At 35.9% G+C, this 22,524-nt stretch overlaps 1 protein-coding gene across 5 annotated transcripts in view; it reads left to right on the plus strand.

Moving 5' to 3' along the window:
* BCOR (BCL6 corepressor) overlaps positions 1-22,524 on the plus strand; it is a 79,161-nt gene that overhangs the window by 34,156 nt on the left and 22,481 nt on the right. For 2 of the 5 annotated variants that reach the window (XM_058186805.1, XM_058186807.1), the window contains exons 2-8: positions 5,767-5,898; positions 8,109-8,187; positions 9,307-12,138; positions 12,756-12,809; positions 13,215-13,398; positions 18,767-19,045; positions 19,359-19,712. In XM_058186805.1, coding sequence (XP_058042788.1) covers positions 5,813-5,898; positions 8,109-8,187; positions 9,307-12,138; positions 12,756-12,809; positions 13,215-13,398; positions 18,767-19,045; positions 19,359-19,712 — 3,868 coding nt within the window. In that variant the 5' untranslated portion in view covers positions 5,767-5,812. The remainder of the gene's footprint in view (positions 1-5,766; positions 5,899-8,108; positions 8,188-9,306; positions 12,139-12,755; positions 12,810-13,214; positions 13,399-18,766; positions 19,046-19,358; positions 19,713-22,524) is intronic. The other 3 variants (XM_058186809.1, XM_058186810.1, XM_058186808.1) reach the window with 3 other exon arrangements.

Raw genomic sequence — 22,524 nt, forward strand, 5'->3', positions numbered from 1 at the left:
GATCCTTTTGGACTACTAATGCTTCTCCAGTGAGCCCGCTAATGATTTCTTTCCCTGGAGTGAACAGGCGTCATTGAATTACTGAAAGCACTCAAAGCAGCAGTAGCTCAGCAACAACTCCAATGGTAAAAGCCACTAGGGTTTGGTTACTTAATCAAATAAAGAGTGAGGAGTTTACTATTTTTAACATCTTTCTGGGCTGAGATGCAAATTCTTACTCCAGGAAGATTTAAAATGTTACCATTTTAAAATTAGAACCTCCTGTTTATTTATGACAGTTCAACTTTCATAGTCCATAGCCCCTTCAGCTTTTTCTTGAGATTGGGATCTTAGAAACTTCCTTTAAAATAGAAACAGACATGCTGTTTGTTATTGTTTTAGTGATGAATAGGATTTCTGCCTGAGATAAATGTTCAAAGATTCACTCTCACTCACTCTGCTTCCATACCAGGGCATCTCTTTAGACTCAGTTTAATGAATTATTTTGTTTTTGAGTGGGTAACTTCCTTTGTAGATTATTTGACAGCTACAAATTGAATATATCTTGACTTCAACAAAACATTTCACAGAGAATCCAAAAGTCTTTTTCAAGAAGCAACTGGACTTTCTGGTTTGTCTTTGAAGATGTTTCACTTCTCATCCAAGAAGCTTCTTTAGAAAGTCCAATTGCCTCTTGGAAAAAGCACTTTCGGGACAACCATGACCTGGATGACTGAGAATCTCCATATACATTTAGTGATTTCATAGAGAAGCCCATGACATTCTGATTGACAAACATGTTAAATTATGAGCTGGTTGGCAAGTCTGTTAGGTGGATCAACAGTTAATTTAAAAATGGCACTTAAAAAGTGTTCCCTTAAGTTGAATGGAGGTATCAAGTTAAGTGTCATAAAGTGCAGTTTTGACCCTGGTTTTCTTCAACATTTTTCTTAATGAGATAGTTGAGGATTTTAGATTTGTAGATGACACCGAACTGTATAGGATAGCTAATGCTGCTGGAGACAGAAAAAAAATCATCTTAATGGGTTAAAGAAATGGGCTAAAAAGAACAGAAAGAGATTTAAGATATATGTGAAATATTTCAATCAGATAGAAATAAAAGGCTCAGGAAGGAGGACATCAAGCTTTAATAATAAATGGTACTGTCTCCCTTGGCTCATAGGCTCTTTGTTGCAGACAAATTTTTATTGGTTTGTTGGTAATAGTATGGAATTAGTTTTCTATGTTAACCTATTCCAGGAATATTCTTTTTAAATGTTAGCCTAGTTTATATTCCTGGAAATTTCTGGTGATCTGCCATCCAGGTAATAACCTGGTTCAATTCTGCTTAATTTTTCTGAGTTCAGCCAGCTAGGTGTTGCCATCTGTCTTGAATTATATATGGGGAGCTGAGATCTTGGAATTGTACCTGATTGCAAAGTAAATATGAGTTAGCGGTGTGACATATTTACCAAGAAGACAAATACAGGTTTACATTACACTAATAAAAGTGTAGTTTCCAAATCACAGGAAGTAGTTTTGCATTAGTTGGACACCATGTTATATATTGGATCCAATTCTGGGCATGACACTGGGCCCAGTTCTAAATGTCACAAAAAGAATCAGAAACTGGTTCTGAGAAGAGAAAGATGCTGAATGGACTAGAAGTTAAATCTTACAAGAGAGCTGAAGGCAATTGAGTATTTTAGATCAGGGGTCTCCAGGAAGATTTAAAATTTTACCATTTTAAAATTAGAACCTCCTGTTTATTTATGACAGTTCAACTTTCATAGTCCATAGCCCCTTCAGCCCGGTCCATGGATTGGCAACAGGCTGCGGCATTCCAGAAACTGGGCTACGCAAACAAGCAAAGCCCTATCCATGGGATACAGGCAGAATGCAAAATCATGCTCCATTTGATCCATAGAAAAAACTCTCTGACGTCACACAGAAAAGATCAGGACTTCTCTTTTGTTGGACTTCAGGGTGTGGCACACAGAAGTTACAGAAAAGTAGATTTTGGCTGAATATTGGGAAAAGCTTTGCGGCAGTAAAAGTGTTTTAGTGCAGCCAAATGTCATTGGAGATGTGAACGCTGCTTCTAGTACAGTGGTCACCAACCAGTGGTCCATGGACCACTGGTGGACCGCGAAAATTTTTTGGTGGTCTGCAGAAAAATTATTTGCATTTTTTATATTGCATTAAATACTATTTATCTTTTTAAAAAATTCATATTAGTGGTTCTCAGGATTTAAAATTATGAATTTAGTGGTTCCTGAGGTCCAAAAAGTTGGTGATCTCTGTTCTAGTATATTCAACCAGAGTCTGGACAGCCATCTGCAGGGATGCTTTAGTTTGATTCTTGCATTGAGCAGAGTTTTGAAAGGTCTAAATGGCTCCTTTCAATGCTGTATTGGTATGAAATGAATTGGGCTTTGAAGTACAGCACTCTTGATTCTGTTTGGATTTCAAGATTCCCAGATATTTGCTACAAAGTGCGCGAGAGACAACAAACAATAAAAACTGTTGATTTCAATGGGGTTCTGGACTTTTATGAATTCTGATAAGAGTGATTTGTTGCACTATTTTCTTTATGCTTTCTTATGTGACTGAGACATAAAATATATGAAAAAGAATTATATTAATAAGATTAGTAACTTTTATATCCTGTAAAGAGCTATCCAAGCCTAACCCATTTAAGACAAGGTAAGCAACATACATGGGTGGTCAAATATTAGATATAGTCTCTGTATTGGGGCAAATATGAAGGAATCTGAGGATAAAGAACATTAATGCCTATCTTTTGTTGTATTAAAACTACTTTCTGATTCCTTTGGAGATTTTTAGTCCTGCTTCCCACTGTATAAAAATTGGGCCTATTAAATTGGTTGTTCCCATATACCATTGATTTCCAGATAGTGCCTGGGGAGTTTTCTGAATCTTTGGGCGGGAAGTTAACCTGATGTCTTAGTTGTTTTTTGAAATGGCTTTAGATAGGATTGCATCTGAATGACTTCTGTTGTGATTCTGATAGACCCCTTGGGTTTTTGGAAGAGTGTCAATAAATTAAGAGTCAGAAAAGACACAAAGAGCTAGAGAAATAAGAAGAATGAGTCTAAACATTTGCATGAGTTTATATATAACCTATGGTGGTGATAAAAGCAGCAAAATGTAATTATTTTCTCACTCCTATCATATTTGCAGAATGCCATCCATTTGCCCTCTTTTAAGAATCTGTTAACATGTATGTGGCTGGAGAGCCATGATGAACATTAGAAGAGTTGTTATGAGGAATCTGCTAGGCATCTGACACTTGAATTCATTCAATGGACTCTGGTTGGACATGTTCTGGGGAACTGGCTGAACAGGAGCCCTGTTCTTGTTATCTGGAGAGGAGTTTCAACTTGCAAATCTCAAGGAAGTGGACAGAAGCCTTCAGAATCTTAGCATTGCTATGTATTGGTCACTTGTTGCTTCTGGTAATCAAGACCTATCAAAGATAATCTGGACCTTTTTCAATAAGGCACTTTTTTTTTTAGCATGGCTGAATATAATACTGACAGGGCACTGGTTGCCCTTGTGGAATGTCTCTGTCAAGATTGAAATAGAAATAGTACAACTTCCCTAGTTTGATCTGTCAGTGGCATTTAAAACCTTCGATCATAGTATTGTTATGGACAATCTCCAAGGAATGGAAATGAGGTCGTGATGGTTCTTCTCTTCCTTTGCACTGGTTCTAATCAGTGTTAGTAGGTGAGGCAACACCTAGTTTGAAACCTTTGCTGTATGAGGTTCCAAAGGACTTAATACTTTTCCTGCTTCTATTCAACAGCTACATAACAGTGTTAGATGACATCCATCCATCAGCAAGTGATCAAGCACATTGCATATCGTATCATTGGTATGTGGATGATAATGCAATTTTAACTTTGATCCCTGGCCAAGCAGTTAGTGTTGGGAGATCTATAAAGTGTCTAGAGTATGAGTCTATAAAGGGTGGAATGGGACTGAATGGCTTTGGTTTCAAGAGCTTTCCACTTACAGAAATTTAGTTCTTCCAGGTAAAATGTGTACATAATTTGGGAATTCTCATGGACCCTCAATTTATGTTCAGTGGACTAGGTGGCAGTTGCAGCCATGAACACTTTTCCAAAAATCCATTTTATGCACTAATTTCATTCTTTCCTGGATCAGGAAGTCCTTTTCATAGTCACCTCAAATGTGGACTATTGAAGTGCACTTTATCCTTTACCCTTGAAAATTACTAAAAGTGACAACTGGTATAGAATACAGTTGTATGAGTAGTTATGGGAACTTCTGCTTTGACCATTTAGCATCTTTGCTTTGTGAACTGAACTAGCTATCCTGGTCTTCCTAGTGCAATTGAAGGTGTTGGTTGTGTTTTAGACCTGCTTACCTATAGTGTCATCTTTCTTCTGTTGTTTTTCCCCAACTATAAAGATTTGGTAAAGTGGCATATTCCAGGTCCCAGCATTATAGGAAACATGCCTTCTCTGTAAGTATGTCTATCTTGTGGAACACTGTTCCCCTGAAATCTCCATAGCCCTAACCCTACTGTGATTTCATAAAATTCTGAAAACCTGGCTCTTTCAGAAGGCCTTGGAATAGAGTGAGTGAATTGTTCCCTAATTGTGTATTGATGTTACAGTTGGGATTGACTTTGGTTTATCCTTTCTCCAATGTATTAAAGTATTGTTTTCTTGGTTCTAGTTTCTTTTTATTATTTTTGTTTTGCTGTTTTAAATGCTAACATATTAATTGTCTATTCTAGTGATTGAAGCAGCATATTAGATAGATAGATAATAGATTTCTGCTGGAACTGTTTATTTAATATATTTTATAGTTTTACTGCTTGGCAGTGTAGTAGATCGATCTGTCACTTACGTTGTACTACAATTTCTAACATCTTTAGTTAGCTGAGCCAGGAATACATACAATAAATGATACAACTAATTAGTGTTAGTTGGATTTCCTTTGATGGCTTATTCATTCTAGAGCCTAGTTCCATTATGTTTTCAAAATAATATTGTAGAAGAATGAAATAGGTATATATAGATATATTTTGCTGGAATATTAAATGCTTGTCTCTCTCCTAAGTACAAGCCAGGTGTATTTTGTTCATATTTGAGCATTTGGCTCTGAGGCTTATGTAAAATTATGTGATTCTTACTTTGCTCAATCTTATATGCCATCTTGATATTTCTTTTAATGCAGGAGGTAAAATGTTTCGTCGCAAGCTTAAAACACACTTATTCATTTGCGCAGGACTGGATTAGTTTTTAAATTTATATTGGTTTTAAATGGGTTTTTATTATTTATATTGCTTTTTAATTCGGCTTTGTAGAATAAGTTTTTTAAATGTGGTTTTAGTGTGTATTTATATGTCTTTTACTTGCCTGTGAACCGCCCTGAGTCCCTCGGGAGATAGGGCGGTATATAAATGTGATTAATAAATAAATAAATAAATAAAAATAGAATGATTTTAGTTTTCTAAATTTGAATGAAACTCTTAAAAGTGCTAGATTTGTCAACAGTATGGAATAAATCTTAATTCTCAGAAAGTGTATGAAGAGAAAATATCTATCTGATCTATACATTTCTTCAGTGCTTTTTTTTTGTGTGTGTGTGTGTAAACTATGCACTTTTATTATCTTCCAATCCTGCATTCAGAATTAATTATCAAAAAAGTCTGATGATTCTACTGTGATACTTGCATTTCCTTCTAGGCCAGTTTTCTCAATTCCATATATTCTTGTTTTTAAATAGATTGTAAACTCTTGTGAAGAAAGAGTCTCTTCTAAGTAACGACGTCATGCTTTCTGCAACTCCCCTGTATGGCAATGTTCATAGCTGGATGAGCAGTGAGAGGGTCCGCATGTGTGGAATTAATGAAGACAGGTAAATATTTATGTATCAGAAATCTTAAAATTATACCATTATTACCATAGTAGAGAACATTGCATTCATCTGCCCATTTTACAAATAAAAGTTTTCAGAGTAAGTTTTATCGGAAACTTGATAAAATGATTATAAGTACAATATTTATATTCAATGTTACAACATTGTTCTGTTGAGGAGCATATTTCCTCAATGGTTTTCTGATTGGAAGTGCACGTAGTAGCTGATTCTCTTTTTGACACCCCACTTTTTTTTCTTTCTGAAACCCACTTTACTGACACTCTGAAAAGTGACATGACAAACGATTATTACCTGATGTCTCTCCTAGAGGTTATGCTAAAGGCTATACTAACCTTGCTGAAGATATATAGATTTTTTTCAGGGGTGAAATGCTCCCGGGTTCGGCGGATCTGGTAGTGATGGTGGTGGGTGATTTGGAAAACTGGTAACAAAAATCCCTGGTCTCCCACCCCTGGCCCACCTGCTTGCCTGCTTCTTTCTGGCTCGCTCGCATTTCCCACCCGAATGGTAGGAATAGGTTGTAAAAAATGCTTTTAAAAGGTAAAAAAGAGACTCTGATGATCACAGCTAAGCTGCTCAATCGTCAGAGCCTTTTTTTACTTTTAAAAGCATTTTTTTACAGCCTATTTGGCTGAATAGGTTGTAAAAAATGCTTTTAAAAGTAAAAAAAAAAGATTGCATGCCACAGCTGCTCACCGCTCCCCCAGTGCACTGTTCTACTTACTCCATGCCTCCTTTTAGTGTGCACTGTGCGCGCGGGCATCTCACATTTGGTGTGTTGTGCATACTGTGTATGCGCGTGTGCAGTGAGTGGCGCACAGCACACATGTGCAGCCAGCGAAACGGTAGTAAACTGGTTCAGATTTCACCACTGCTTTTTTCTTTTTAGTTTAAAGTGATACGGAAAGAAAGAAAGAAAGAAAGAAAGAAAGAAAGAAAGAAAGAATGAATTACAAAACATGGCAGATGAGGACTTTTGGCATTACGTTATCAAGGCATTAGTAAAAGGATACATATAAAAAATTATTAGTGTTTGGCCAGCTGTGTTTTGCTACAATATTTGATCAAAACTATAAAAAATATGGGTGCTGCTTTATCTTATATATTAATTGTGTCCCTTTAAATATCATAGATTAAAATTGGCTCTTCTGGGTAATGATGAAACTTTCCTTCTGCTATATGTCAGCAATTGTGTCCCTGGAATTTGAAAGTTGGCACCAAGGAGCTTTTTTATTGGCATTTTCTATAATAACAAGTCCCTGGGTCGCAGCACTGCCGAGGCACAGATGTGTGGCTTCCTCTTTGTCACTGAACCGCTCATTTTTTAATTTATTTATTGATTAAATTTTTTTATATATTAGGGAGTGTGATAATTTTATACTTCATTTTTAAAAAAAGTTAAACCAATCTGGAATGTTAACTAGGAAGGTTATAGAGCTGAGGAGGCACAGTGGTTTGAGTGCAGTACTGCAGGCTACTTCAACTGACTGCTAGCTGCAGTTTGGCAGTTCAAATCTCACCTGCTCAAGGTTGACTCAGCCTTCCATCCTTCTGAGGTCGGTAAAATGAGGACCCAGATTGTTGGTGGCAATATGCTGACTCTGTAAACTGCTTAGAGAGGGCTGTAAAAGCACTATGAAGCGGTATATAAATCTAAGTACTATTGCTATTATCGTGTGTCTCTAAAGAAACACTACACTTCATTTTATAGAAAAAAACTTTTGAAACTGAATGAATGCCTATAGATGTTATTCTCATGCTCCTTTATACTCCACTGCACTCTTTTGCCTACAATCCGGAATAGTCTGTATCCATAGTATTCACAAATGCATATTAATGTACAGTTTAATAGGAAAAAGTAGTCATATCAAGCAGTGGTGAAATCCAAATTTTTTTTACTACTGGGTCTGTGGTGGCTTGGTGGATGTGGTGTGGCTTGGTGGACATGGCTTGGTGGGCATGGCAGGGGAAGGATACTGCAAAATCTCCATTCCCACCCCACTCCGGGGGAAGGATACTGCAAAATCACCAGCCAGAGGTGATATATATCCGTTCTCCGAACTAGTCAAAATATTCCGCTACTGGTTCTCCAGAACCTGTCAGAAGCCGCTGGATTTCACCCCTGATTTCAAGATATAAATTTCATAATTTTATTTCTAAACCTGTTTTTAAACATTCCTTTAAAATAGGAAAATCCCTGTAAATGATGGAGATGTCTTGAAAAGCAGGCTGGAATTAAGGGAAGAAAATCACCTGAACCACAGTGTGGTAAGAAACAGATAATACAGATTAGAGATACAATTGTCGTTGTTAACCTGTTATATATTGTTTCATTTATAAATAATTAAGTACAGTTGGAGGTGATGAAACATTTAATTCACTACTGTTCAGATGTGGTATTCAGACATTAAGATCTCTCTTTTATTGTGGCATGAATAAGGCTTCATGATAAAACTTTCCCATGATATATTTTGTTTAAAATGAGTCCTAAGGCCTCTTACTCTATGATATACCTAGTTCTTGAAGAGTTACAGTAGTTCCAAATAATATTACAATTACCCATCCTACACTTAGGAATTCTGTGATTGATAATTGTACAAGTTTGGATATGAACTCTTACTATAGTCTAAGTGATTTGAGAGTGCCTAGCTAGCTTCCTCTTCCTCAAGGAAAAAAACAACAACAGTCCAGCCTTTTGAAAAAGCACTTTTGACACAACTATGACCTGGATGACTGAGAATCTCCACAGACAACAGGTTACATCCTATTAGGAATCAGTAGGCTTTGAAGTTATAATTGTATGCTACTTTGTACTTATTTACTTAGAGTAAATCCTATTGAATTCATGGGACTTTTTGTTAAGTGTTTGTATACAGTTGGAATCTATTCTAATTGGTAAGGAGAATTTTTAAAAGTATTATTTGGATATTTTTTCTCATTTGTTACTTTAGATATGTGGATATGTATACCAGTGCATTGACACTTGTTCTATAATGATCCCCCTAAAAAAGGACTATTGATGATAAAGATATGACTATTGAAATCTATTTCTTTTTATGAATGTGTCATTTCAGTAGGAAAAAGTTTGAGAGATTATTGTTTAAAGGTAGTATCTACATAGATGTTTGCTAAGTAGGAAAGGACCTGGATGCCTGTAAGGTTATTCTTAATTAAAAAAAAATCAAACTTAGTTGACAAAAGACTTATTTCACTCCTGTGTGAAACATTTTACAATTTTTAAATGGTTAAATTTCTTTACGTTTATTGATGTATGTTGTTTTTAATGATAGAAAGCCTATTGTTTCCATTGATTAAAAATACCAACTGTAGTCTTGATTATCATTTTCATTAGATGCCAAAATAACATCATTTTTTTATTTTTTAAAGGTGGATACAACGGCTGTGCATCACATTGACAGCCTTGCAGCTCTGACTATGGATCGTTCTGGACTTATGCGGGAAGGACTTAGAGTCCCCAGTAGTATTGTCTATTCCAATTTATGTGGACTTGGCTCAGACAAGACCCGGGATGCTACAAGTACTATTGCTGGCCTTGGATTTGGTCCTGAAAGGAACTCAGAGATACAGTTCAAGTCTAATCCCACTGAAGCAATTGAAAATGGAGCTGGAAAGAACCCAAATGGCTTCAGTGCTCTTTACAAAACACCACCTGGAATACAAAAGAGTTCTGTTCCAACTGGGGAGACCTTAGGCTTGGACAGAAGCTCAAGTGACAAACAAAGTCCTCTCAGCGTCAATGGTGCTAGTTACCTAAGGCTACCCTGGGTAAATCCTTATATGGAGGGTGCTATTTATCCTTTTCTCGACTCACCAAATAAGTATTCATTGAATATGTATAAGGCTTTGCTACCTCAGCAATCCAGTTTTAGCTTGCCACAGCATGTGACTTATTCGCCTGTATGTACAAATGGTGAACGCTTTTTATACTTGCCACCTTCTCACTATGTTGCTCCCCACATTCCATCATCATTAGCTTCACCGATGAGGATCTCAGCTACATCAGCATCACCTGCAATGCCCCCTTTGGGACACTGTCCAGATAAAGGCTTATCTTGGAAGATGGGAGTGAGTCCAGCAAATCCCATAGACTCTCATACCTATCCACATATTCAGAATAGTAAACCACCCAGAGTTCCCTCTGGTAAACCAGCTGCTAATAATATGCCAGTTGATCCTTCTATTTTGCTGTCACATTCTCCCAGGCCATCACCTAGAATGCATCTCCCAACACAGGTTGGAGATACTTACTCAGAGTTCCAGAAACACTTTTCCAGAATTTCAACCTCTCCTTCTTCAATTGCCCTCCCCAAGCCATACATGAATGTAAGCAGTGAATTTTCTTCCAGAGTCTCAAATGGGAAAGCTTCCAAAACACATGATCCAAATGAAATTTCTCAGCAACCTGCAGTGCATGCAAGGAAAACAGGCCATGACCGGAAAGATAGCAGGTCCCCTCCACTATTAGAAAAGCAGCAAACTATTACCAAAGATATCATTGACAAACCTCTGGATTTGTCATCAAAAGTTGTTGATCCAGAAATAACCAAGTCTGATCATGTTAAGAAAATGATACCAACTGTGCTAGTTCATAGCAGGGCTGGAGGAGGATTGGTTTTACCTGGAGGTGATCTTCCAAAAGAAACTATTTCTCCTGGAAATGGTTGTCCTATCTATAGACCTGAGATAATTAGCACTGCACCTTCCTCCTGGGTGGTTCCTGGTCCAGCTTCTAGTGAAGATAATAGTGGCAAAAACATTCTGTTGAAAAACAAAACCCCTGGCTGGGTAACACCTCAACAACGAAGTTCTTCTTGCCCTAGGATGGGAGGCACAGAAACAGTAATTAATAATACTTCAGGGTCTTTATCAACTGAAGGTCGCCCAGCATCTGCTTCTCCAGCTCCAAATGCTAATGTAGATTGTCCCAAAACTAACATCTCTGTAGAAACCACATCATCTGTCATACAGCATATAGGACAACCTTCAGTATCATTATCATCGTCATTGTCATTGTCATCATCACCACCTTCAAAGCATAGTAATAAGGCAGCTAAATGCAATAACCAAGAACCTATGTTCAAAGCAAATGAAAACACACTTGCTCCAGGTTCCATATTTTTCTCTCCAAATGACGCATTCCGATCTCCACCATTGCCCTATCCAAGAAGCTATCTCCCATATCCAATTCCAGATGGTTTAGCATTAGGTCCTTTGTCTCTACATGGAAAAGGACCTGTGTATCCTCATCCGGTTCTATTACCTAGTGGCAGTCTTTTCCCTGGGCATTTGGCTCCTAAACCTACTATTCCATACAGCTTACCAACTACCAGTGGTGACTTTGTGACATATCAAGATGCACTGGGTATGGGAATGGTGCATCCAATGTTGTTATCCCATGCAGCTCTTGAGCTAAAAGATGATAAATCAGAAAGGAGATCTAGATCACATGAGAGGCTCCGTTATGAAGACCCTGCTCTAAGAAACAGATTGCCAGAGATGCTAGAAGCCAGCACAAAGTTACACTTTGAAATACCTGCAGAGAGAAATGTGAAATCACACCAAAGTTCAAGTCATAATAAAAATAGTACCAAAAGTGATAAACTTATGTTTGCAGAATTGAGAGATGAGCAAGATACAAAAGGTGAAACTGGTCTGATAAATCCGAGTTTTCCTATTGAAAATAGTAATCAAACAAATGACCCTACAAAGCACAAGGTGGACCAAGCCTTTCAGCATAGAGATTTTATTGTAATGAGAGAAGAATGTGGGAGAAATAATTTCCATGAAGTGTACAACTTTAAGCAAGTTCAGAATCCACACCCATCAATCTTCAATTTAAGGAAAGATGATCTCTCATCAAGCCATAATAGAGAGAGATTGACTATTCCCCCTTCTGTGTTTCTGGAGACTGCTCATGGGAATGATGGCTTGGCTATGTCTTTTTGTAAAATGCCAGATGATGCCAAACAGCTTTGTATGGGAAATGCACAGTCAAGTGTTGAAATCAATCAGACATATCCCAAAGATGGGACTGAGGGTATGGAATCTAATGATGGCAAACTCCTGAAACCTAAGCCATCTAAGCTGGCAAAGAGAATAGCAAACTCTGCTGGTTACGTAGGTGACCGATTCAAGTGTGTTACAACTGAACTGTATGCAGATTCTAGTCAACTGAGTCGAGAACAACGGGCCTTGCAGGTGAGTCTCTGGGGATAACTTACCAAAAACAATATTTGCTTTATAAAATTGCAGTTGAGAATGAAAATTGATGTTTTGCGGGTTGGAAGAATGTATGTATATATTACAAATTTAAGTCTGTAGACAAAATTAATGATAAATTTGCATATATGAGGGTACTGCTATGAGATGAGAGGAAGTTAAGCATTAATAGATACAAATCAAATGTAAATAATAATAAGTAATTTAACCTCAAGAAGTATATAATAATGAAGAGCTGAAAAATGCGTGTTTCTTATTTGCATAGGTAGTTTTTTATAGCTTGCTAGCTTGTTTGGCCAGCATTGTAGAATAATGGCAAAGGTTCTAATTAATATTCTAAATGTGGCATTTGATAAAGGAGCTGCATTTTAGTAAATTAATGCAACTTCTTTACTAAGCAAAAACAGCATAGAAGAATAAAAGCTATAATGAATTTAATGTTGAATGATAGGAAATATTGTAGGTTAAGTTTACAATTTATGACAAGATGAATTAAGCCAAATTGTTTGCATTGTTAAGAAAAGAATTGGTTGATGCTTATAAAAATGGATGAAATTATCCAAATGATCCATTGAGTGCCCATTTTAATTACATAGATGGAAGGATTACAAGAGGACAGTATTTTATGTCTACCTGCTGCTTACTGTGAGGTCAGTTCTTCAAATTTTTATTATTAGACTCTTAAAAGTTTGAGTTAAAATTTCATTTCAAAACACACAAAGGGAAGTTGTGGGCCATGATCGTCTTTACTCATTGTTCTGTTTTTCTTTTTTGCTTGTTATATTTTTCAAAATATGTGTTTGCTTGCCTATATTATACACAAACACCTCCATAGCATCTCTCTATATGTATATGTATAAATACAGTATCATTTGCATACTGAGATTTTAAAATTTTGTAATTATACATAGTTCAAATAATTGTATGTATCTCAATTTTTATGCATTACATATTTCATTTTGAATGTACTTTCATTTGAATGTACTTTCATTTAAGGTAAGGTAAATAAAGTAGCTCTTATTGTGAGTCTTTTTTCATATTGTTTCTCTTTCTAGCGTGCAATGATGCGCTTCTCAGAATTGGAGATGAAAGAGAGAGAAGGCCATGTAGCAACCAAAGACTCAGAAGTCTGCCGATTCAACCAAGTAGAGTGGGAAAACTTGAAAGGAAATAATGAGAAAAAGCCTAACGCTGTCCCTTCGGAAGATGTCATTGCTGGGCCAAATGACAAAAGCAGATGTAAGCATACATTAGTTTTAGCAGATATGTGGAGAACTAATTTACTTGCTGAAAAGGGAGATGTTCTAATTTGAATAGTTGGGGTACTTAGTATAGATGTAACTTTTTTACTTGGTGCATTTGAATATCCGAATTTCGATAGGAAATTCAATTACAGTTTACTGATTTATTTCATAAACTTTTTTGATATGTTGCTTATGATTCATATACTCACCTACTAATTAAAAATATTTTGAAACACTGTTAATATAACATAAAGAGACTTCTGGGTAATGTCAGTGAATTTCTTTGAAAAGATTTTGCTGTTCCAGAAGATATCCAGGGCTTGTTTCTAGTGTCTTTTCTGTCTTTGTCTCTTCTTGTGGCTGCCTCCAGTTTCAGCTAAGTTTTCTGTGAGTGTAGAAAACACATTTGTAAGTTATAAGAAAAGCAGCTACTTTTTTTCCTCTCATGCATTTAAGCGGGCCATAGCAAGTGACAGGATTGAGTGAAGAACTAGCCCCTATCAAAGGTAGCAAAGTTCCAGCAATAAGGATATTGTTTGTCTTTGAATAAAAAGCAATCATGGCATAAGTTTAAGATACATATAATGCATATCAGTTGACTGAAATGTGTATTTGGTCAAGGAATATTTGGAAATAATTCTAAGAAGCAGTACATGCATGAAGAAACATGGTGGAATGGGGTTATCCAGTTAATTTTACTGTATTACATATTTTCTTTTGGAACTTAATGGCTTTTTTTCTGGAAAAAGTAGTTACCAAATATACGTTCAGACTGATCCTATGACTTGAAACCTTAAAATTATGCAGAAAGTAGAAATGATCAAAATAAACAATCACACACCCATTTGCACTTATTCCTTGATACCAAACCTTATTTTGAATGCTATATAGGATAAAAAGTACCAAATTATTGAAGATATGTATATAATGTCTTGGAATAAAAGTGAATATTAAGCATCTTGGACTGAGTAAGAAACGCACATATAGATCTTGTCAGATTCCATTTTTTAGGGTTGTATGCAAAGGTTACCATGAATTAATAGAAATGAAACATCATTTTTCTAAATGGTAAAACCTTAAAATACAGTCTTTTAAATGATACATCTGTACAGAGATCAAATAAGAATCAAGGACTTAAAGTGCTAACTATACCATTTGTTTCATAGAAAAAGAAGTTGCAAAGATTTCAGACATTATCTTGGGGCTATTTCTTACTGCCTTTATTATGACTTGGAGATAACAAAAAATAGCTTTATCTTAAAATAGATATTTATTTCTCAGATCATATGCCAGTTTTTGTTTAAAAGCTTTAGGTGATGTACGTAAAACTTCCTGTTCCCAGTATCCCGATAACAAGTATGAGTTGCTGCTGTAAAATTACTCGGTTTAAAACTTTCCTTTTCTGAAATAGCCTCTCTCCTGAAGTTTCTAAACTTCTGCAAGATTAAAGTCTTAAAACATTTGCCACAGACCATATGCTTTAGAGCATGGTTTTCCAACTTTTTGGCTTGCTTGGGCTGCATTGAGTGAAGAGGAACTGTCTTAGGCTACAGATGAAATATATGATATAGTTAATGTATATAAATAATAAACTCCCTTTATTTTTTATATTTTCTATTATCTTGTAGGGCCACATTACTAACTGCTCAGGGCCACATGTGGCCTATGGGCTGTGGGTTGGACATGCCTGTAATAGCCTTTACACTTATAAACCGTTTCACAATGCTTTACAGCCCTGTTTAAGTGCTTTACAGAGTCAGCAAGCATATTGCCCCCAACAATCTGGATCTTCATTTTACTGACCTCAGAAGGCTGAGTCAACCTTGCGTTTAGGATTATACTTGACAAGTTTGCTTTGCAAACAACAAGTTTAGTGGGATACTGAGAAAAATAAGGCATGTTAAAAAAAGAGGATTATACAACTGACTTATTTAATTTAAATACTGTGTTTACGAAAAGACCTTGACTTTGTTTCAAATTATAAAATTAAAGTAAGATGGCTTCTGTACAAATACAGCCTGCTGTTTTCAAGGAAGTTGGAGCGCTTTTAGTTCAACTACATAAATTACAAGAGGAGCTGAAGGACTTTCTGAAGGCTCAAATTTCTGTTCGGGATAAAAAAATTAAGGAAATTGAGGAGAAAATATTGAAAATTAAAGACTTTGTTGCAGCTGAGGATGAAGAGATAAGAGAAGTGGTGGCAGCATTTAAGACTCTGGTTGAATACACAAAACAATTGGATGAAAAAGTGGAAGAGATGGATCAAGTTAATTCGAACTTAAAAAGCAAAATAGAGGAATTTCAGACCAAGGTGGAGAATATAAAGCAGTTGGATGATAGAGTTGAAGAAATTAATCAAGTTAATTTGGACTTAAAAAAATAAAATAGAGGTGCTCCAGATCAAGGCAGAGAGAGCAGAAGAAGAGCGGGTTGTATTGCAATACAGAGTTATGGAATCTGCATTGAAAGTAAGAGGTTTGAAAGAAAATAAACAAGAGGACTTACAAAAGATTTTTGCAGAGGCTTTTCCACAGCTGATTGGACAGAAACCAGTGGACTTTGAAATCCAAATTGAAAAAAATTACCGTGTTAATTCATGGGTTGCAAAGCAGAGACATTTGCCAAGAGATGTAGTAATTTATTTTACATCTAGGAAGATTAGGAATGAAATTTCACAAGTTTCTTATAAAAATAAAATTCAAATATTGGGACAAGAGGTATTGGTATTGAAAGAAATTCCTCCTAAAATGTTAAGAAATAGAAAAGAATATGCTTTTTTGGTGGATCAGCTTAGAAATCTCCAGATACAGTATAGATGGAATGTGCCAGCTGGATTAACAGTAAACTGTAAGGGAGGGAAATATTGTCTTAATACAGTTTTTAAAGCAAGAGATTTCTATACTAAAGTATTGAAGGTTGGAAGTTTGTCATTGTTAGAAGCTAAGATGAAAGGAGAGGTGGGAATAGTTAATAAAGGGGAGAAGGAAGCAAAGCAAATACAACCTAAAATTGGGGATGTAAATTTGGGAGAAGAAACACAGAAAGCCGTAGGGAAGGATCAAAGTATGATTGTAACTATTAAATGTAAAGAGCAAGGAGTAAAGAAGTAATATTTTCAAATGAAAAGACTTTCCTTTCATGGGATAGGGTAAATTATAAGTGATATTTCTGAATATAAAAAGTAGAAAGAAGTTATGGATTATATGATAAATGGGGTGTAAATTGTTTAGAAATTTATGGTATGGGGAATATGGGGAAGAATATGAAGTAAATGTTAAATTTATATAAGGAAAGATGATGTTTATTATTATGTATGATGGATATACAAATATGATGGATTATAAGGTATACTGAGGAATAATTTTTGATATTACAACATTGGGATACTGTTTATTACAGAAGATTGGACTTTAAACTTAATGGACTTAGATGAGAAGGTAGAATTATCAGCATATTTGAAATATTATTTTTGAAAGATATATATAATGGAGATTGAAATAACAAAATACTAAATAGCTTTTAAATGAATAGAAGGTAACTGTATTAGTATTAATATTTTCCTTTTCTTTTTTTATGGAAAAGGGGAGTTGAGGTTCAAGAAGAGGGATGGGATTTTATGTTAATTAGCATATCTTAATTTATTATTGTTAGATACAATACCCTGTATTTGCTCTGGGAAGTCGGGGGGGGGGGGGGGGATGGATGGAGGAGGTAGGGGAAGGGTTAGGGTTGTGGGGAGGGGGGTTGTATAGGGGAAAAATCTTGTAAAACTTTTTCAATAAAAAAAGAGGAAGAAGTTAAATCAATAATAAAATGGATGAGATAAATTAAAGGAAGAATGTGGGAGATGGGACAAACAAGACAGGAGGCAGAAATAGAAGGAGAGAGTATTTTTTTAAAAAACCACACAATACCTGGAATCCCAAAATATAAAAAAGACATATGTACCTAAGAGAAGTGCCTAATTTTTCTTCCCTAGATGAAGAGAGAAAAGGGGGAAATAAAATTGTAGTTTTATATGTTCATCTTTGTATTTTTCTCATACAGAATTTGGTTTGTTTAGATCCATTTCTGCAATATGAAACGTGATATGTCAAAGTGAATTTTGCTATATTGTATATAGTATTGTATTTAAAGTTTATGGCAATGTTAAGGATACAAAATATCATACCAGTTTTCATGGCCTTGTATGTCTTCCATAGTTGGGTAAAATAATAAAAGTTGTTACTATTATTAGATTTTTATCCTGTTTTTATTTATATATAAATCAAGGTGGCAAACATTTCTAATATTCTTGCCTCCTGTTTTTCCTATAACAACACTATGATGTTGGTTGGGCTGAGAGAGAAGGACTGACAAATAACTAGAAGAAAGATAGTAATGACATATAGGCGCTGAATTACAAATGGAGTTGTATTGCACTTTTAAAATATTTTAGTTACTCAATGAATACACTTGTATGAATATTACCATAATTCAGAGAATTGTAGGCTGACGAAGTACAGAGCTAAAGTCAAAATACCTTTCTCCATTCTCCTTGCCTTGCTCTCTTCATTGGTAAACCAATGGCTAGATATTAGATAAAAGAAAACAAGGTATGCAATTTCCTAACCCTCTCAATGGGAAAAGAGCTGCATAGTATGGGAGTAGTAGGAAGACTCACTGCATAACAGGAGAGACTGCTAGGTCACATTCTGTCCACAGACCATCTCCATTCCTGATCTAGATTACGCTTAAGAAAAAGGATGCTGAGCTTTTTCCAACCCAAGGACTGCATTGTATATTTGAAGGATGGGATGGGATGGGGACTGCACTGCAAAAATACTGGCTGGTGTTAGAGCAAAACTACAGTTGATTTCATTTACATATGAATTTATTTCATATAAAATATAATGAAAAACTTGCCAGTTGTATATTGTCTTGCCAGTTGTGTATTTAATAATTTCCTCCTCCTACAGTATTGCATTACAGATTTCATTTTGGTAGCAAGGGTTAAGAGCCATATCTAAGGTTTGGGGGACTTTACTCAAAATCTTTGCATGCTGCCTGGAACCTCAGATTATGGATCTATTTTATAAGTTACATTTTTTGGGTTGCATTTTTATTATAGGCAGACAATATTGTAGCCATTTCTTTTGCTTGTGAAATAATAGTTTCGTGAAGTGTTAGTAAAGATTTTATAAACTTGGTTTTCTTATTGGTTTTTATACAGGTCTCTTAATATTCAGTCTGAAAAAGATTTGTATTTTCGATGAGAGAGAGGGAGGGAGGGAGATAGTCACTAGACTAGATTTTCTTTGAAGAGATCAATTGCATTCTTGCACAATAAACTAACCAAATTAATAATGTGGCTTTATTTAAAGGCTATTTTCATGACACAGACAATATCCATGATCAAAGTTCTGAAATTCCTGAGGACAAAAGTTCTCCTGCAGATATTTGTTTGGAGAGATTTACTGTGTACGAAAAGACAAATGACCAATCTTTAGAAGATATAAGCCATGTTCCGTGCCCACATCTGGACCGAAAACGTAAACATTCTGGTGAGAACATGCGGAATGATGGAATCCCTAAAGAAAACTTTGTAGAAGAACTGGAAGAAGAATTTGCATCAAAAGCAAAAAAGAAAAAGACATCTAAAGGTAATCAACCCCTGTTAGTCTGTTTTAAGGCATGGTTTGTGAAATGAATTACATGCCCCTTTATGGCCTTGATTCTGCCAATCCAAAATTCTCCCTGAATGATATTTGGAAATTTGAAAGGTTAAAAACTAGTCATTGGACAATGTAATCATTGGACAATGCAAAGGGCTATATGCATGCAACCCCTTCCTGAGCTAAATGTTTAAAATGCAAGTGTAATGGTGAAGCTGAAAGAATCTGCCCCACAAGTGAACTATAGCTTTTGTTTCAAGTTCAGGGCCTTTTGATTAATTTTTAGTTATTTTTCCATTAGATGACTGGCCTGAGAGGGAAATGACAAACAATTCCTCTAACCACTTAGAAGAGTCCAATTGTAATGAGGTGACCAACCTGAAGGTGTGCATTGAATTAACAGGGCTTCATCCCAAAAAGCAGCGTCACCTGCAGCATCTTAGGGAACTATGGGAGCAGCAGGTATCAGCAGAGAGATCCCCACCCGGCAAGTTGGGCCGGCAAAGCAGGAAAGATTTAGCTGAGACTGTTCAGCCAGAGGCCACTGCAAAGGTCAAAGACTGCACAGAAGAAAGGCACACCAAGAAAAGGTCAGAGATCAAAAACAATAGAAGTTGGTCTGAAGAGTCCCTCAAAACAAGTGACAATGAACCAGGTATGCAGAGATTACTAGGGAAATCTAGCATTTTTTAGTGACGCATGCTGCCACCAGTCTAAGAAGTTATCAGTAGTGATTTTTGCGGGATAAAATATGATTTGATTATATTATATTATATTATATTATATTATATTATATTATATTATATTATATTATATTATATTATATTATATTATATTATATTATAGTAATATATTTAATGTAATATATTTCATTGTGTATTATAATATCAGTCGTTACTATGTGAAAAATTTAAGAAACACTATTAAATTAAATTGTGTTTGTTTTGCCAAATTTGTAAAGTGTGATATAGTATTATTTTAAAACCAATATCCTACATATTTTTGTTTGTGTGTTTTAAAAACAATCCTGAACAATTTTTATATAATGATTACAAGGATGATAATCTCATTTGAAAATGCTTGATTTTATTGTGGAGTTCTTAGTGCTCTGAGCTAATGATGATGATGTTACCTAGTTGGGTAATGAAATGACTGCAAGAAAAACAACCAAGGACTCCACAATTCAACATATATTTTCTTCTATTGGTTGATTTTATAAAATATGACTATATTAAATGGGCTAAAATTAAGCCAAGCATAAAATGTTCTGAATTTTTGATCACTCATGGGAATAGGCTGCTCCATTAGGTTTTGAACTTCTGAGCTAAATCTTCATGTTCAGGGAGCTGGGAGATAGAAAGACATCAGCTTTTATCTGATTTATGTTAGAAGAAGTGACAGATGATGTCCTAAATCTCTTGTTCTTTGTGTCTAATTTTTACTGGTAAGGGTCCTTACCACATCTTTCTTTTCTTTCCTATTTAGTCAGTTAGTTTACTTGTGAACTTCATTTTCCAGAAATATAAGGTGCTTCAAAGCAGTTTAGATAAAAAGGTAATAATTTAAATACTGTAACAACAATAATATACCACTGAAATGCTTGATCTCTGGTATTGTATCCTTAGGTTGAAATAGATCCCTTTCCTTGGGAAGCTTACTATCATAAGGGTCCAAAGAAATGTTATAGCTGGCTCACTATACCAAGTTCCTATCAGCACTACCATTTGGGAAACTATATTGCTGCAGTCAAAAATTTTTCCTTGGGGCTTATTCATGAGTTTACCTAGTGGCCCTGAATGAGTTAGACTGCTTGACTTCATTTGAAAGTGGGCACTTTCTGAGCCTCCCTTCAGATTACTTTAAACTACCAACTATCACTATAGTTGGTAGCCTAAGGTAGCCTGAAGTGAGGCTCAGTAGAGTAGATCCATATCATAAAAATAATTTGGATTAAGTACCTTAATGTAGAAGAAAGAAATATTTCCTTATCACATTATTGCTAGGTATTTGAGATAGGCAACAGAGAAAACTATAGTGTAATCCCTAGTTACATTTGTGACATAATTTAATAATCTGAAAGGAGTTTAACTAATCCTGGCCTTGCTGAGCACTTAACACATTCCTGCCTATTTTGCATAATTTTTTGCAGCTATCATCCCTACCCAGATGTTAAATGCAACCTGTAGAGAGGCTGATCACTGTACAGAAGCTGTACAGAGGGTGAACCCAACAAGGTTCTTCTATTATACCTTCAAAACATGAGTCTATTTTTATGAATGCTATTTATGAAAAAATGTGTTTTCGATTTAGCTAAGAAGTAAAAAAATCCTGTTCTTGCTAGGAGATAAGCAGATTGTGTTATACACTTCTTGCCTGTTTCAGAGAATCAGGGCATTGGACATAATGCTTTTCCCCACTCCAGTGAAGTTAGATTTTTGCTTTTCAGAACAGTGTATGTGTTGAGAAGGCTGATTTGTTTTATCTTCCTAAATTTTCACATCTTGTGAAAGTCAGTAAAATCGTAGGCCTATTTTGTAGGGTACTGAGGAGGTTCAGTTCTGCTATTTCAAGTTACTGTGAGTTTTCCTGTACATATGTCAGTGTTTCGCCATTCAAATTAAACGTATGGAAAATGAACACATGGAAAACAAATAATTTCCCAATACAGGTAGTCCTTGGTTTATGACTGGTTATTTAGCGGCCAAAGTCATGACCTATCTGAAAAGAGGAGGGTTTACATAAATGCTGCTGTTTGCTGTGTCCCACGGACACATGATGCATTATGATGGTTTTGCACGGGTTAAAAAAATGAAGACATGCACTCCATCATGTTTCAAATAGAGATGGTGGGTAGAGGATAGTGGAAGAACAGATAGAAAAAGTAAGAAAGATAGGATGGATTATAAGAGAAGGCAAAACTATGATTAGAATGGAATGGGCTGTAGAAGATTTATGGGGGAGGGAGGTTGTATGTAAAAAAATGTTTTGATAAAAATGAATTATTGGAATAGAATTTATTGGCCAAGTGTGATTGGACAGATTGCACAGATTACCATATTTTTTGGAGTATAAGACGCACCTCCCCCCCCAAGTGGGTGAACATTTAGGTGCATCTTATAGACCGAATACGGGCGTTTTTGGCCTCCCAAGCCCTCCGTGCTATCTTTCAAGAAGAGATTGGACTGCCATTTGTCAGAAATGGTGTGCATCACGTTTTTGCCCTCCCCTACTGCATTCTGCAGTACTCCACATGGCTTGTTTTCACCCAAAATGGGCCTGTTTTCACCCAAAATGGCCCTAGTTTTGGGCTCCCAAGTCCTCTGCGCATCGTGTTTTCACCCTCTCAGGCCCCCAGAAGCACTCTGCAATGCACCGCATCGGCCATTTTTGCCATGGTGAAACCGGGCTGTGCGGAGTACTGCAGAGTGCTTTTGGGGGTCGGGGAGGGAGAAAACGTGATGCATGGA

This window comes from Ahaetulla prasina, chromosome 5 (assembly GCF_028640845.1).
Source record: "Ahaetulla prasina isolate Xishuangbanna chromosome 5, ASM2864084v1, whole genome shotgun sequence".
NCBI lineage: Eukaryota > Metazoa > Chordata > Lepidosauria > Squamata > Colubridae > Ahaetulla > Ahaetulla prasina.